Source organism: Oncorhynchus tshawytscha, linkage group LG20 (genome assembly GCF_018296145.1).
Source record: "Oncorhynchus tshawytscha isolate Ot180627B linkage group LG20, Otsh_v2.0, whole genome shotgun sequence".
Lineage (NCBI taxonomy): Eukaryota > Metazoa > Chordata > Actinopteri > Salmoniformes > Salmonidae > Oncorhynchus > Oncorhynchus tshawytscha.
The window spans coordinates 32,125,215-32,140,933 of NC_056448.1; the positions used below are offsets into that span (position 1 = coordinate 32,125,215).

General features: G+C 42.5%; 1 protein-coding gene across 2 annotated transcripts in view; it reads left to right on the forward strand.

Annotated features, from left to right (window-relative positions):
- LOC112220218 (allograft inflammatory factor 1-like) overlaps positions 1–13,573 on the forward strand; it is a 33,119-nt gene extending 19,546 nt beyond the window's left edge. Inside the window, exons 5-6 of one of the 2 annotated variants that reach the window (XM_024381944.2) lie at positions 2,212–2,374; positions 12,964–13,573. In XM_024381944.2, the coding sequence (XP_024237712.1) occupies positions 2,212–2,374; positions 12,964–13,051 (251 nt within the window). In that variant the 3' untranslated portion in view covers positions 13,052–13,573. The remainder of the gene's footprint in view (positions 1–2,211; positions 2,375–12,963) is intronic. The other variant, XM_024381945.2, reaches the window with a different exon arrangement.
- The last annotated feature ends 2,146 nt before the right edge of the window (positions 13,574–15,719 follow it).

Consider the following 15,719-nt stretch of genomic DNA (forward strand, 5'->3'; position numbering starts at 1 on the left):
ACAGCAGTTTTCAGTTCTTTCCACAGATTCTCGATTGGATTCAGGTCTGGACTTTGACTTGGCCATTCTAACACCTGGATATGCTTATTTTTGAACCATTCCATTGTAGATTTTGCTTTATGTTTTGGATCATTGTCTTGTTGGAAGACAAATCTCCATCCCAGTCTCAGGTCTTTTGCAGACTCCATCAGGTTTTCTTCCAGAATGGTCCTGTATTTGGCTCCATCCATCTTCCCATCAATTTTAACCATCTTCCCTGTCCCTGCTGAAGAAAAGCAGGCCCAAACCATGATGCTGCCACCACCATGTTTGACAGTGGGGATGGTGTGTTCAGGGTGATGCGCTGTGTTGCTTTTACGCCAAACATAACGTTTTGCATTGTTGCCAAAAAGTTCAATTTTGGTTTCATCTGACCAGAGCACCTTCTTCCACATGTTTGGTGTGTCTCCCAGGTGGCTTGTGGCAAACTTTAAACAACACTTTTTATGGATATCTTTAAGAAATGGCTTTCTTCTTGCCACTCTTCCATAAAGGCCAGATTTGTGCAATATACGACTGATTGTTGTCCTATGGACAGAGTCTCCCACCTCAGCTGTAGATCTCTGCAGTTCATCCAGAGTGATCATGGGCCTCTTGGCTGCATCTCTGATCAGTCTTCTCCTTGTATGAGCTGAAGGTTTAGAGGGACGGCCAGGTCTTGGTAGATTTGCAGTGGTCTGATACTCCTTCCATTTCAATATTATCGCTTGCACAGTGCTCCTTGGGATGTTTAAAGCTTGGGAAATCTTTTTGTATCCAAATCCGGCTTTAAACTTCTTCACAACAGTATCTCGGACCTGCCTGGTGTGTTCCTTGTTCTTCATGATGCTCTCTGCGCTTTTAACAGACCTCTGAGACTATCACAGTGCAGGTGCATTTATACAGAGACTTGATTACACACAGGTGGATTGTATTTATCATCATTAGTCATTTAGGCCAACATTGGATCATTCAGAGATCCTCACTGAACTTCTGGAGAGTTTGCTGCACTGAAAGTAAAGGGGCTGAATAATTTTGCACGCCCAATTTTTCAGTTTTTGATTTGTTAAAAAAGTTTGAAATATCCAATAAATGTCGTTCCACTTCATGATTGTGTCCCACTTGTTGTTGATTCTTCACAAAAAAATACAGTTTTATATCTTTATGTTTGACGCCTGAAATGTGGCAAAAGGTCTCAAAGTTCAAGGGGGCCGAATACTTTCGCAAGGCACTGTATGTATCCAGGCCATTTGAACTGGACGGTTTACAGCATGAGCGGTCGTAAATAAATGTGCTTGTTTTGAGATCAAAGCGAGAGCTGCATGTACATGTACATGTTGTTCATATCCTTTGCTAGGTAGTGAGTTATTAGCCAGTTAAATCATTTATAGTCAGCAATAGGAGAGTGAGGCGTCTTTGAAAAGCGAGTCCGGTAAAGAGCTTTTTTTTGTCTTAAAGGGAGGTTTTGTATTTTGAGACTAGCTTTAATAAGTAGCCAATAGGCAGAGGGTAGCATAATTTGTCTGATTTTCTAATAATAGTAGGGGAATAACAATGCTTTTTATTTTGTAAAGTGGTTTCAAACAACACATTTTCAGTCACCTCCTTGTCTGAAGGACAAGTGGATGAATTTATTAATGTCAAGCCCTGTATGTTTTTTTTGAAAAGTCTCATGGAATGTTGGCCTGCATTAAACACCACACATTGGCTGCTACTGTAGGCTGAATGCTAGAACAGCTATTTCTATGTTAAAATATTATTGGATGCATTTTCTCCATAGGTTTTGATGGTAGGCCACTCTGGTAGGCCTACATTATGATAAAGTAGCCTACTTGGCCACTGTTAAAACTGTAACTTAAAGTGGTACAACCTCAGTGTTCACAGTAAACGTGCACTGGAAGTTGCACAGAATTTCTACGACGTTCAAGTTTGCACTCAAACAGACCTGAAATTTGCTCAGTGCAGGGAAAAAATATGAGGGAACATTGGTTAATACCTCAGTGTGTTGTCTGTATTGGATGAACTAGATGTCTGTAAGGGGTTTATTAGTCATGATTGTATCCCACTAGAAAGGTGATACTGTAGTTGACCTACTGGCCTTGAAAACAGGTGTCAGGCAAGCACATTTGGCTGCTTGCGTATGTGTGTTTGCCAGGTGTTGTGTGTTAACCATTCTCCTGTGTTTTCCTCCAGATATGATGGGTCTGAAGAGGATGATGGAGAAGCTGGGTGTTCCTAAGACCCACCTGGAGATGAAGAAGATGATCTCTGAGGTGACCGAAGGCATCAGCGACAGCATCAACTACAGAGACTTCGTCAAGATGATGCTGGGCAAGCGCTCGGCCGTTCTCAAACTGTGAGTGTTTGTGGTGTGTGTCTGTTGTAGTGTATTGGGTTGGTGTGTGTGCGGCACCTGTCGCCGACATATGTGCTTTGTATTGCGTCATGTTTCGTTGGCATCTGTTTTTCTTCCGTGTGGGTGTGTGAGTGACCACATGCATTGTTGCCTACAATATGTCTCGGTTGATGTTCTTTGTATTTCGGCGTGTGTGTTGTCACGATACCAGAACTTTGACCTCAATACCGAAACCATGTTTAGTATCACAATACTCGATACCATCACGATACTCGATACCAAAACGATACCACCAAATAAAAGAAGGCATATTAGCCTAAGTCACACAATGGCACTCGATCCAAAGAGAGAAACTCAGCTACTGCTCTGTTCAATCGTTGGGCATCGTGAGTTCAATATCATTACATTTAAACATTATGTGCTTTTAGAGACAGCCGTGTATGCATTAATGAATAAATCAGTCAATTTGACTTTTTACCAATCTAACTACAAAAACGACAATGGCAATCATTTATTTGAACTGTAAATCTCTATTGATAAACTGGGTAAATCAAAATGTTGCCTAGGTCTATTCACAATACACGTGAATGCGTATTATTCAATAGGAGTGTGTGCATGCATTGAGTTATTGAGCTTGTTTTAGCTGATTTCATTGGTCAACAGATTACAAACAATCCCTTCCATTTAGGACTTATTTTATTGGCAGCTGCTAGAACAGTTTACTGTACTGATCAACAACCTTTGCATAGAAGTGTGCTCTGTCTCTTTTAGCTCCTTAGACTCGTGTGAATTGGCTTTTATGGATAGGGCTAAATTGATATGTTTCTTACGGAATAAATATGCCTTGAGCAAGGCACTTAAACCTAATTGCTCCTCTAAGTCGGTCTGGATAAGAGTGTCTGCTAAATGACTCAAATGTGAAATAAAAGCATATGCATAACCATGGTAGGAATTTAAAGGGAACAGTTTGGATATTATGGAAAAAGTATTTGACTAAAGGTGAGGACACAACAGTTCACCTAACACAAGACTGAATCCAAACATTACACTGTTGATTTTATGTGCATTATCATTTACTGTACTTTTCAACACATTTGCTGACAACGTAATCTGAAAATATCTGAATGCATTCAGTAACATGACAAGATTGTTGGAAATGTGGGGTAGGTGCAACATAAGACAAACTTACACGTGTTTGAGTGCGAGGTCTAACTGGTGTTTCCAAGTGACACATCTCTCCAAAGTGTACACAGTTCCTAAGTCATTTCAGTGCACTATTTATTTATTTATTTATTTATTTATTTAACATTTTATTTAACCAGGAAGTTTGACTCAAAGTTTTCAACTATACGTGGCTTTTTCTTTCTTTTTTTTGCTTTCCTAGCTGTGCTGTTGAAGAACTAGAGCAAGCACATGTAGTTTTGTTTGGAACACAGCCCTGCATGTCTGCCTTTACACAATTACTTCTGTTTACACAATCCAAAAATGGGCCATTATATATCACAATCTGGGTCAGGTGGGCATAATTTGAAAGCTTGTTCTATTGCCAACATGACTAGCTAAATTATTGAATACAATCTTAGTGTTAGGCTTTCACAAGGCATTTTGGTGTACATAGAATAGAGTCATGAGTGCATTCAGATGTGTGGTCTGTGTCAAATTTTCTTCACAATACAACAAATTGGCTTTTTCTTTTCAGGGTATAACGCCATGTCATCTTCTAACTGTACATTCAACGTATTTATCGTAAACGTTGACACTTACATTTAGTTTTAGGATATGGAAATGTGAAGTGCACATTTGGACTCATGGGTCTTTGGCTTCCTTGTATGACATCAAAACGGTATTTATTATAATCCTCAATGTCTTTCAAAATACATTGAGCCTTCATAATTTACAGCATTTACCTCACTCGGACAATAAAACATTTGCAGAAGTCAGGGTTTTTCTGCCATTGTAATCGATTAATATATTATGATAACATGTGTTCTACATTTTTGGGATGGAAAAACACATGAAGTATAAACTTAAATGACTAAAACAGATATGTATGTAAAAAAAGAGAATGGATCTATATTTTTTATAATATAATCTTAGAGAACTAACAATCACCAAAATAAAAGCTAGACAGTCAGGGAGAATTTAACATTTAAAAAAAAAAAAAAATGGATTTAGCAGAATTCATTTTGTTATGTTTGAGCAAACGAACACAGCATTATCCATAACAGAATACGTAGAATTGCAGGAAATTAGCTTTAAAACTGCAAAATTTTCTCTCTGCTCCATGGAGAAATGTGTAGAATTGTAGGAAATTGCTTTAAAATGTAAAACTTTCTCTACAATGCCAAGATGGGGGGCCTCCTAAAATGTAGCTGCGCCGACAGCCAACCGCACTCATTGCCATGCCATCTGCCACGTCCACCACCTACATTTACATAACTATTCAGAGCCTTTACTCAGTACTTTGTTGAAGGAGCTTTGGCAGGAATTACAGCCTTCTTGGGTATGAAGCTACAAGCTTGGCACACCTGTATTTGGGAGTTTCTCCCATTCTTCTCTGCAGATCCTCTCAAGCACTGTTAGGTTGGATGGGGAGCTTCGATGCCCAGCTATTTTCAGGTCTCTCCAGAGATGTTAGATCGGGTTGAAGTCCGGGCTCTGGCTGGGCCACTCAAGGACATTCAGAGACTTGTCCCGAAGCCACCCCTGCATTGTCTTGGCTGTGTGCTTAGTGTCGTTGCCCTGTTGGAAGGTGAACCTTCGCCCCAGTCTGAGGTCCTGAGTGCTCTGGAGCAGGTTTTCATTAAGGATCTCTCTGTACTTTGCTCCGTTCATCTTTCCCTCGACTAGTCTCCCAGTCCTTACTGCGGAAAAACATTCCCACAGCATTATGCTGCCATCCATGCTTCACCGTAGGGATGGTATTGGCCAGGTGGTAGGAGGTGCCTACTTTCCTCCAGACGTGCCGCTTGGCATTCAGGCCAAAGAGTTGAATCTTGGTTTCATCAGACCAGAGAATCTTGTTTCACATGGTCTGAGAGTCTTTAGGTGCCTTTTGGCAAACTCCAAGCAGGCTGTAATGTGCCTTTTACTTAGGAGTGGCTACTGTCTGGCCACTCTACCATAAAGGCCTGATTTGGTGGAGTGTTACAGAGATGGTTGTTCTTCTAGAAGGTTCTCCCATCTCCACAGAGGAACTCTGTCAGAGTGACCATTGGGTTCTTGGTCACCTCCCTGACCATGACCCTTCTTCCCCGACTGCTCAGTGGCTGTGCGGCCAGTTCTAGGAAGAGGCTTTCAAACTTCTTCCATAGACAGGTGTGTGCCTTTCCAAATCATGTCCAATCAATTGAATTTACCACAGGTGGAGGACGGGGTGATGAAGAAGTTGATTTGTTTTTGGTAGCCTACAGTCAAAGCTGGAAGCTACTGTTATCGTCTTGCATTGTAAATGTGGTCTAGAATGTATGAATATTGTTTTGCAAATAGTCATGCATGCTGTGTTGCATTATTCAAGTGTGTTAACGTCTGTGCAGCATGAGTGGGGAGCTAACAATGCAGTCCAGACAGCTCTAGCAATGAATGAGGAAGTAGAGCAGGCACTTTGCGTTATAAAGGGGCTGCTCTGATAGACAGACTTGATCTTCTCAATCACTTGAGACACATTTTGACAGAAGTGTAGAACTTAACAAAACTTCGAGTACCGAACCAGCGTTAAATCGCCATGGTGGGAGGAGCATGAAACAAACAATGTTGACTACATTCCAAAACATCGACCCTGTAAAAGTTACTTTTCCGTTTTGTCACCAAATCCCCATACACTACCCACCATTGCGACCTGTACGCTCTGGTTGGCCCTCGCTTCATACTCGTCGCCAAACCCACTGGCTACAGGTCTACAAGTCTCTGCTAGGTAAAGCCCCCGCCTTATCTCAGCTCACTGATCACCATAGCAGCACCCACTCGTAGCACGCGCTCCAGCAGGTATATCTCACTGGTCACCCCCAAAGCCAATTCCTCCTTTGGTCGTCTTTCCTTCCAGTTCTCTGCTGCCCATGACTGGAACGAATTGCAAAAATCTCTGAAGCTGGAGACTCACATCTCCCTCACAGCTTTAAGCACCAGCTGTCAGAGCAGCTTACAGATCACTGCACCTGTACATAGCCCATCTGTAAACAGCCCATCTATCTACCTACCTCATCCCCATACTGGTATCTATTTATTTATTTTGCTCCTTTGCACCCCAATATCTCTACCTGCACATTCATCTTCTGCCGATCTACCGTTCCAGTGTTTAATTGCTATATTGTAATTATTTCCTTAACTTACCTCATTTGCAGTCACTGTATATCGACTTTTTGTTTTCTTTTGTTCTACTGTATTATTGACTGTGTTTTGTTTATTCCTTGTGTAACTCTGTATGTGTCGAATTGCTACGCTTTATCTTGGCCAGGTCGCAGTTGCAAATGAGAACTTGTTCTCAACTAGCCTACCTGGTTAAATAAAGGTGAAATAAATACAAATAAATACATTTGTAGGGGTCCAGATTTTGCAGCTCTTTCAGAACATCAGCTGACTGGATTTGGGAGAAGGAGAAATGGGGAAGGCTTGGGCGAGTTGCTGTGGGGGGTGCAGTGCTGTTGACCGGGTAGGGGTAGCCAGGTGGAAAGCATGGCCAGCCGTAGAAAAATGCTTATTGAAATTCTCAATTATAGTGATTTATCGGTAGTGACAGTGTTTCCTATCCTCAGTGCAGTGGGCAGCTGGGAGGAGGTGTTCTTATTCTCCATGGACTTTACAGTGTCCCAGAACTTTTGAGTTTGTGTTGCAGGAAGCAAATTTCTGCTTGAAAAAGCTAGCATTGGCATTTCTAACTGCCTGTGTTATTGGTTTCTAGCTTCCCTGAAAAGTTGCATATCACGGGGGCTGTTCGATGCTAATGCAGAATGCCATAGGATGTTTTTGTGTTGGTTAAGGGCAGTCAGGTCTGGAGAGAACCAGGGGCTATACCTGTTCCTGGTTCTAAATTTCTTGAATGGGTCATGCTTATTTAAGATGGTGAGGAAGGCAATTAAAAAAAATAACCAGGCATCTTCTACTGACGGGATGAGGTCAATATCCTTCCAGGATACCCGGGCCAGGTCGATTAGAAAGGCCGGCTCGCTGAAGTGTTTCAGGGAGCGTTTGACAGTGATGAGTGGAGGTTGTTTGACCGCTGATCCATTACGGATGCAGGCAATGTGGCAGTGATCGCTGAGATCTTGGTTGAAAACAGCAGAGGTGTATTTAGAGGGCAAGTTGGTTAGGATGATATCTATGAGAGTTCAAATTGTTTGGGTACAGACCTGGATAGTAGGACAGAACTCTGCAGTAGATTGCAACACTGCCACCTTTGGCCGATTTCAGAATTTTTGTTGGTCTTCCTAAGCCAGGATTCAGACACGGCTAGAACATCCGGGTTGGCAGATTGTGCTAAAGCAGTGAATAAAACAAGCTTAGGGACGAGGCTTCTAATGTTAACATGCATGAAACCAAGGCTATTACGGTTACAGAAGTCATAAAAAGAGAGCGCCTTGGGAATAGGAGTGGAGCTAGGCACTGCAGGGCCTGGATTCACCTCTTTATCACCAGAGGAACAGAGTAGGATAAGGGTACAGCTAAAAGCTATGAGAATTGGTCGTTTAGAACATCCGGAACAGAGAGTAAAAGGAGGTTTTTGGGGGCGATAAAATAGCTTCCAGGTATAATGTACAGACAAAGGTATGGTAGGATGTGAATACAGTGGAGGTAAACCTAGGTATTGAGTGATGATGAGAGAGATATTGTCTCTAGAAACATCATTGAAACCTGGTGATGTCATCGTATGTGTGGGTGGTGGAACTGAAAGGTTGGATAAGGTATAATGAGCAGGGCTAGAGGCTCGACAGTGAAATAAGCCAATAAACACTAACCAGAACAGCAATGGACAAGGCATATTGACATTAAGGAGAGTGATCATAAGGGTCCAGTTAGTAGTGAGGTTGGTTGGGGTAACGGCGATTCAGGCAGCTAGCCGGGCCATCGGTAGCAAGCTAGTGTTGGACGGTGTTCTGTTTTTAGCCACTTCGTGCGTTTCCGTTAGTAGATTAGTGGGGTTCCGTGTGGTAGAGGGGATCAATCCAATTGGCAAAATAGATATAGTTATAGTGACCCAAGAAAAATTGTCAGAGAGACCTATTCAGATAGCAGCAGATAAGACAGCTAATGATTAGCGGGCCGCAGATGGCCGTTCAGGTAACGTCGCGACGGAGGAGCCAGTTGGATAACTCCCTCGTGCAGGTAACGTCGGTAGTACAGTCGTGAAGGCCCTGTGGTGCTCCGCATCGGCAGTAAAACAGGTCCGGATAGGTGATTGTAGCCCAGGAGTGGTTGATGGAACTATTCAGCTGGCTAGCTCAAGAATAATTGAATTTTCCCCCCGACCGACGTAAGCCAATAGTCACACGGACAGCAGCTAGCTAGCTGGGAGATCCAGGTGTAAATGTTCAGAGCTTTCGGTTGAAATCCGGGGAGATGGAGAGAAAAATAGGTTCGGTATATTCTGGTCTGAGTCGCGTTGTACAAAACTGCCGATAGCTTTTCGAGCTAAAGGATCGCTGTTGACCATCAACCGTGGTTAGCTAAATACTAACGTTAGCCAGTATACTGGCTTGCTTCTGGTTAGCTTCTGGTTAGCTTCAGGCTAGCTTCTATTGTGGATTTCAGATTTTAGGTAAATAATACTTTTTTATTTATTGGTGAGGCGGGTTGCAGGAGAGTTTTGAAGTTGAGTTTTTGGAAAAGAAAATATATAAAAGATGTAAATATATATGTACACACACACACACACACACACACACACACACACACACACACACACACACACACACAGGACACGACAAGACAAAGGACGTCTGACTGCTATGCCATATTGGGATGGTCAGTGTGTGTTTGCTATTGCGTGTCAGCTCTAACTGGAGTAAGCTGGCCAGGCAGACTCTTAACCAGGCAAATCTCTAAAATAATCTAAAATGCACTAGTCATCAGAAGGAAAGAAAACTGTTCTTCACTGATCCGTACACTCTTTGTTTGTCTCGCGCTAGTGCTCTCTTCCATCCTTCCGCAGTAGGAGTGATGACCCTGTCCTAATTGAACTAGATGGTGTAATTATCCATGTTCACCTCCTGATGAACATCTTGCCGGAAGGGAGGGGCGAGGACGGTTCAGAAAGTTATAGCCTAATAAGTTGGCCTATTTATTCTGACTGATATATTAGACATGTTTGAGTGTTTATTATATAGCGGGGAAGTCACTGAATTCCATACTATTGCCTTATTCAAGGGTACTAAACAGATGTTGACCTTGAATCTCGCTCTCTCTCATGCGATGTGCAGTTGTCCGCCTTCCTCTCCATTAAGAGTGAATTAGATAGGGCCTCATTCACTGCCCTAAGAGAGAAAAAAGACAAATGTTGCTGACTCTATTCTCCGAGTGATTTGAGAAAAGCACCCCACCCTTCTCAAAAACCTTTCTCCCGCTCCAGCCTTTAATGCATGCATCTGATTGTATATTGTCCAAGTTAGCCATAGCGATCTACAACATCTCTTGTTTTATTATATTATGTAGTTTCTCCTGGGACTGAGAGAGAGATCAGAAAGCTGAGAGAGTGAGTGAGGGATTTGCGGGCAGAAAACAGGAGTTATTATATGGTTAGTAAACTGTTATTCACAGATTGTTTGTTTTTTCCCCCAGGCCTATTTTCCAAGTCCAGTCCTATTGTTTCTTGGGTTGGCCGTTTGAGTGCCAGAGTAAACTAACCACACATTTGGCCGCACACGTACGGACACAGACACACAGCATATTATTTATATCCTGTAGTTAGTTACACAGACATTAACATAAATGTTTCTCACATTTTGGTTTACATTCCAAGTGTATTTCGACACCCAGGTGAGAAATAGCACAAGCGGTGAAATCCCTGTCCGGCCAAACCCTCCCCTAACCCGGATGACGCTGGGCCAATTGTGCACTGCCCCATGGGTCTCCCGGTCGCGGCCGGCTGCGACAGAGCCTGGAATCGAACCAGGATCTCTAGTGGCACAGCGATGGAACACTGCATCACTTGGCATGTAAAAAGTGTCATGCTTTGCAAGAAGAATGATTTCCTTAATAATCCTGTTTACATGGACACATCTGAAATCAAGCTACTGATGGGACTTTTGATAAATGCAGAAAATCACCAATTAGAATGAACGTTCTACCACCGTGACCATGGTATTTTTGCGAATACTATTTAATTCGGAGTTCGGACTTATAACATTTATGTGAAAACTATAAGATGCATATTTTCAGTTTTTCCAAACACACTTCACTGGCGCTAAAGAGGGAGGCTCGCTGGGCTGGTGCTGACACATGCGCAGATCAAATACACTGCTGGAAACGCTGTTTAAGGTACACACGTGTCCTAATAATTGCTCAGAAAACCAGGTGTTTTAATTGACGTATGCTTACTTTGATTTTTAACTACACACCAATTAAGATAAGCAGAGTAAGGTGTTTACGAGACTTGCATAATCTGCCTATTGCCATAATCAGTTTAATATCGAATTTACTGCTCATGTAAGCATACTCATTGATAGAGGAAGATGCAGACAAGACTGGTGAAACATTCCTCTTCACAGCAACAGAGGACAATGGTGTATCTATTCTGTTTACTTCTAACTTGAAGATCAAGGAATTATCTGAAGAATATTGATAGTGAGGTATTTGTCCATATCAGTTAACTAGTGATTATTACCATAGCATTGTGTAGTTATCCTAGTTATTATGGATAAAAGGTTAGATCTATAGAGGTTGATCATGGAGTAAGTAGTTGATCGGTAACAGTGTATGGTTCTGTGTTGTCCTCAGAGTGAATCTTAGTTCAGGTCAGTGTGATAGGCTTTCCAGGGTTATCGTGTGAACCACCACACAGTGAGATGAGGAATCCCTCTTTCCTCATGGAGCCCAGCCAGCCAATTCGATAATCCCGGCTATATTAGTGGAACCAGTGTGGCTGTGCCTGACAACTGAGGCTGCTTTGTCAGAAGGGAATTTAGAGGCATAATGGGTGTTCGTGAGAGGGTCGGCCTGAGCAAGGCTTTGCAGAATGACTTATCTACAATACAAATCTCACATCCCAAATCACTACTCATTACATAATTTAAGATGAGCAATCCCCTCAAACACACTGATCCAGTAGCCACCGTCAGGCAGATATAGCTGGAGGTAGCTGATTGAGCCATCCACTGAAACCCTGGGTAACATAGAGAATGAATGGGCTGTGGGTTGCCAGGGAGCCGTGAACCAGCATTCAGGTTGCCGTGGCAGCGGTTTGGTCTCCATAGGGATCAGCGCACATTATGAGCTTATAGGAGCTTTGCTGAGGTTAACCAAAAAAGGAATGTAAAGATGCCTGCTCGCCCTGAATAGAACCTGTCAGCTCTCTCTCTCTCTCGTTTTCTGTGTGCATCTCTCCCTTGCTCTCTCCCTTCCTCCCTGGCTCCCTCCTTCATTCTCTCAAGGCCTTTCATGGTCTCAATCTTTTTTTGGATTTGGACTCCTGCCTCTCATATTCCCCTATTATTTCTGTTTTGTGCCTCTTCCCTCTCTCTACTCTATTTAGATCAGTGTGTCAGGTTGGTGACATAAGCCCCTTGTTAAACTCAGCAGGGTGTCCTGTTCTGATCGCCTTCTCTGACCTGGCCGCTCGTTAGGGACTGTGTCGTTAGTGACTGGGGGTGTCCAAATACCCATACCAGTGTACAACATACTTAAACTGAATACTAATTTCTGCGTTTGAGCTACCACTCATCTTTTCCGACTCAGGTGTTTGACAACAGCTGATAATCAGATAAATTGAAGCGCTGTACCAAAATGAACGAATGGCGGGAGTCAACGCAATCGTGCATTAGATTACCTATTTGGAGGACAAATTTATACATTTCACATACTATAAAACATATGCCACTAGTATGGGTATTCGGCCATGGCCACTGTCTTCGTTAGTGTGGGACACTGAGTGGACACTGCAAGGCAACCATCTTAAATCCTGCCCCGCTCTCAGCTCCCATGCACCGTGAAGTGAATAGAGGCAGTCTAGGCAGGGTTGCCAACCATGTTCCCCAAACCCCATCCCTCGGTGCATGGCCCAAATCCTGCTATAGCCTATATGCATACACAGGCATATGTTCATTTGCTCTCTCTCTTTCTCTCACTCACTCGTGCGCACACACATACACACTTTCCCAACGCCACATTTCCAGTAACCCTTCAAGCTAACTGTAAACATGGATCTAAAAGTGCTTAGTGTGTTTGTCTGGGAATGTCTGTTTCATGCTTGTGTGAGTGCTGCTTAAAAACACCCTCTACTCTCTGTTCTACAGCTGGACACCCCCATTGACAATGTTGTGCAATGTACTTTTAGAAAAGCACCTACCCTTAGCTCTGGGTGACTGAGTTTGTTTTGCAGTCTGCCACTGACCTCTCTCTCACTCTCTCACTCTCACTCTCACTCTCTTTTTTTTCTGCAGGGTGATGATTTTCGAGGACAAGGCTAACGGGGCCATCTGTAAGCCTGATGGTCCTCCACCCAAACGGGACATAGCCAGCCTGCCATAGACCCAGGACATCCTGAGCCTCTAGACTATATCACCATTCTAGGACCCTACCAAGGCCCCTGCCCTCAGCCAGGGACGTGTACATAGCCTTATTAACTCCCCACCTCAGGATGTGCACACGTCCCAGAAGGGGTGGGGGGTTCTTCTCCTCTGTTCAAAACATGTGGGGAGATAAAAGAGGAGGAAAAAAAATATATATATATATATATATATATATATTTGCTGTGAAGACGAGGCAGATAAGCTTTTTTAAGACCAGTACATACATGTATATATCTTTATTGATGATGAGAAAATAAGTATTTTTAATTAGTGTGAGCACTCAAAACCCCTTGGCGATAACCGTGTAATTTGAGTCGTTTTGTGAATATGAGCAATGTGTTGTTTGCTGGGATCAAACTAACAGAGGTGACAATTTTGTGATATCCTCAGTATGTACAGTGGGGCAAAAAAGTATTTAGTCAGCCACCAATTGTGCAAGTTCTCCCACTTAAAAAGATGAGAGGCCTGTAATTTTCATCGTAGGTACACTTCAACTATGACAGACAAAATGAGAAAAAAAAATCCAGAAAATCACATTTGTAGGATTTTTAATGAATTTATTTGCACATTATGGTGGAAAATAAGTATTTGGTCAATAACAAAAGTTTATCTCAATACTTTGTTATATACCCTTTGTTGGCAATGACAGAGGTCAAACGTTTTCTGTAAGTCTTCACAAGGTTTTCACACACTGTTGCTGGTATTTTGGCCCATTCCTCCATGCAGATCTCCTTTAGAGCAGTGATGTTTTGGGGCTGTTGCTGGGCAACACGGACTTTCAACTCCCTCCAAGATTTTCTATTGGGTTGAGATCTGGAGACTGGCTAGGCCACTCCAGGACCTTGAAATGCTTCTTACGAAGCCACTCCTTCATTGCCCGGGCGGTGTGTTTGGGATCATTGTCATGCTGAAAGACCCAGCCACGTTTAATCTTCAATGCCCTTGCTGATAGGAGGTTTTCACTCAAAATCTCACAATACATGGCCCCATTCATTCTTTCCTTTACATGGATCAGTGGTCCTGGTCCCTTTGCAGAAAAACAGCCCCAAAGCATAATGTTTCCACCTCCATGCTTCACAGTAGGTATGGTGTTCTTTGGATGCAACTCAGCATTCTTTGTCCTCCAAACACGACGAGTTGAGTTTTTACCAAAAAGTTATATTTTGGTTTCATCTGACTATATGACATTCTCCCAATCTTCTTCAGGATCATCCAAATGCTCGCTAGCAAACTTCAGATGGGCCTGGACATGTACTGGCTTAAGCAGGGGGACACGTCTGGCACTGCAGGATTTGAGTCCCTGGCGGCGTAGTGTGTTACTGATGGTAGGCTTTGTTACTTTGGTCCCAGCTCTCTGCAGGTCATTCACTACGTCCCCCCGTGTGGTTCTGGGATTTTTGCTCACCGTTCTTGTGATCATTTTGACCCCACGGGGTGAGATCTTGCGTGGAGCCCCAGATCGAGGGAGATTATCAGGAGTCTTGTATGTCTTCCATTTCCTAATAATTGCTCCCACAGTTGATTTCTTCAAACCAAGCTGTTTACCTATGGCAGATTCAGTCTTCCCAGCCTGGTGCAAGTCTACAATTTTGTTTCTGGTGTCCTTTGACAGCTCTTTGGTCTTGGCCATAGTGGAGTTTGGAGTGTGACTGTTTGAGGTTGTGGACAGGTGTCTTTTATACTAATAATAAGTTCAAACAGGTGCCATTAATACAGGTAACGAGTGGAGAACAGAGGAGCTTCTTAAAGAAGAAGTTAGAGGTCTTTGAGAGCCAGAAATCTTGCTTGTTTGTAGGTAACCAAATACTTACTTTCCACCATAATTTGCAAATAAATTCATTAAAAATCCTACAATGTGATTATCTGGATTTTTTTTTCTCATTTTGTCTGTCATAGTTGAAGTGTACCTATGATGAAAATTACAGGCCTCTCTCATATTTTTAAGTGGGAGAACTTGCACAATTGGTGGCTGACTAAATACTTTTTTGCCCCACTGGATGTGCAAGTGTAATGTGTTGATGCAAAGATTGTGTCAACAACTCATCCGTTATGAAGCGGTCTGCGTGTCTGGATACTAGTGAATTTATCAGTGGTCCTGTTTTATCATGATTTCAATATAGTATTGATTGTTTTACAGATGTAATCAATTCGGTATAGTTGTAGTCAGTGATGCAGTGTAGGGTAAACACCATTTACACAACTTTTGCAAAAGAATTAAATAAAGGAATAGGAAGCGTTACTTTTTTCACTGTGACCGGCAATAAGTTTACACACCTATTTTTTTACTGGTTGTGTTTAGAGGGTTTGTAAGGGAAAATTGCTTGGAACAGTTATTAGGGAAACTAACCCAAGTCATTCAGATATTATTTTACCTCTCCCTCATTTTACTCCCCCCACCAAATGATCTAGTTCCTCTTTTAGATTTGATATTTTTAATCGTGTGAAAGTACCATGCTGGTTATGAAGCACAAGGAATAAAAAGAGCACTGTTTTTGGAAAACCTTTTATATACAGTTGTCAAGATCATCCCACATGATGGGTTGTTGCCATGCTGCAGACTCTGCTTGGTCATTGTCTCACTATATGTCAGGGGTGACAGATTATGGCCCTACCCCATTCTTTCTAGA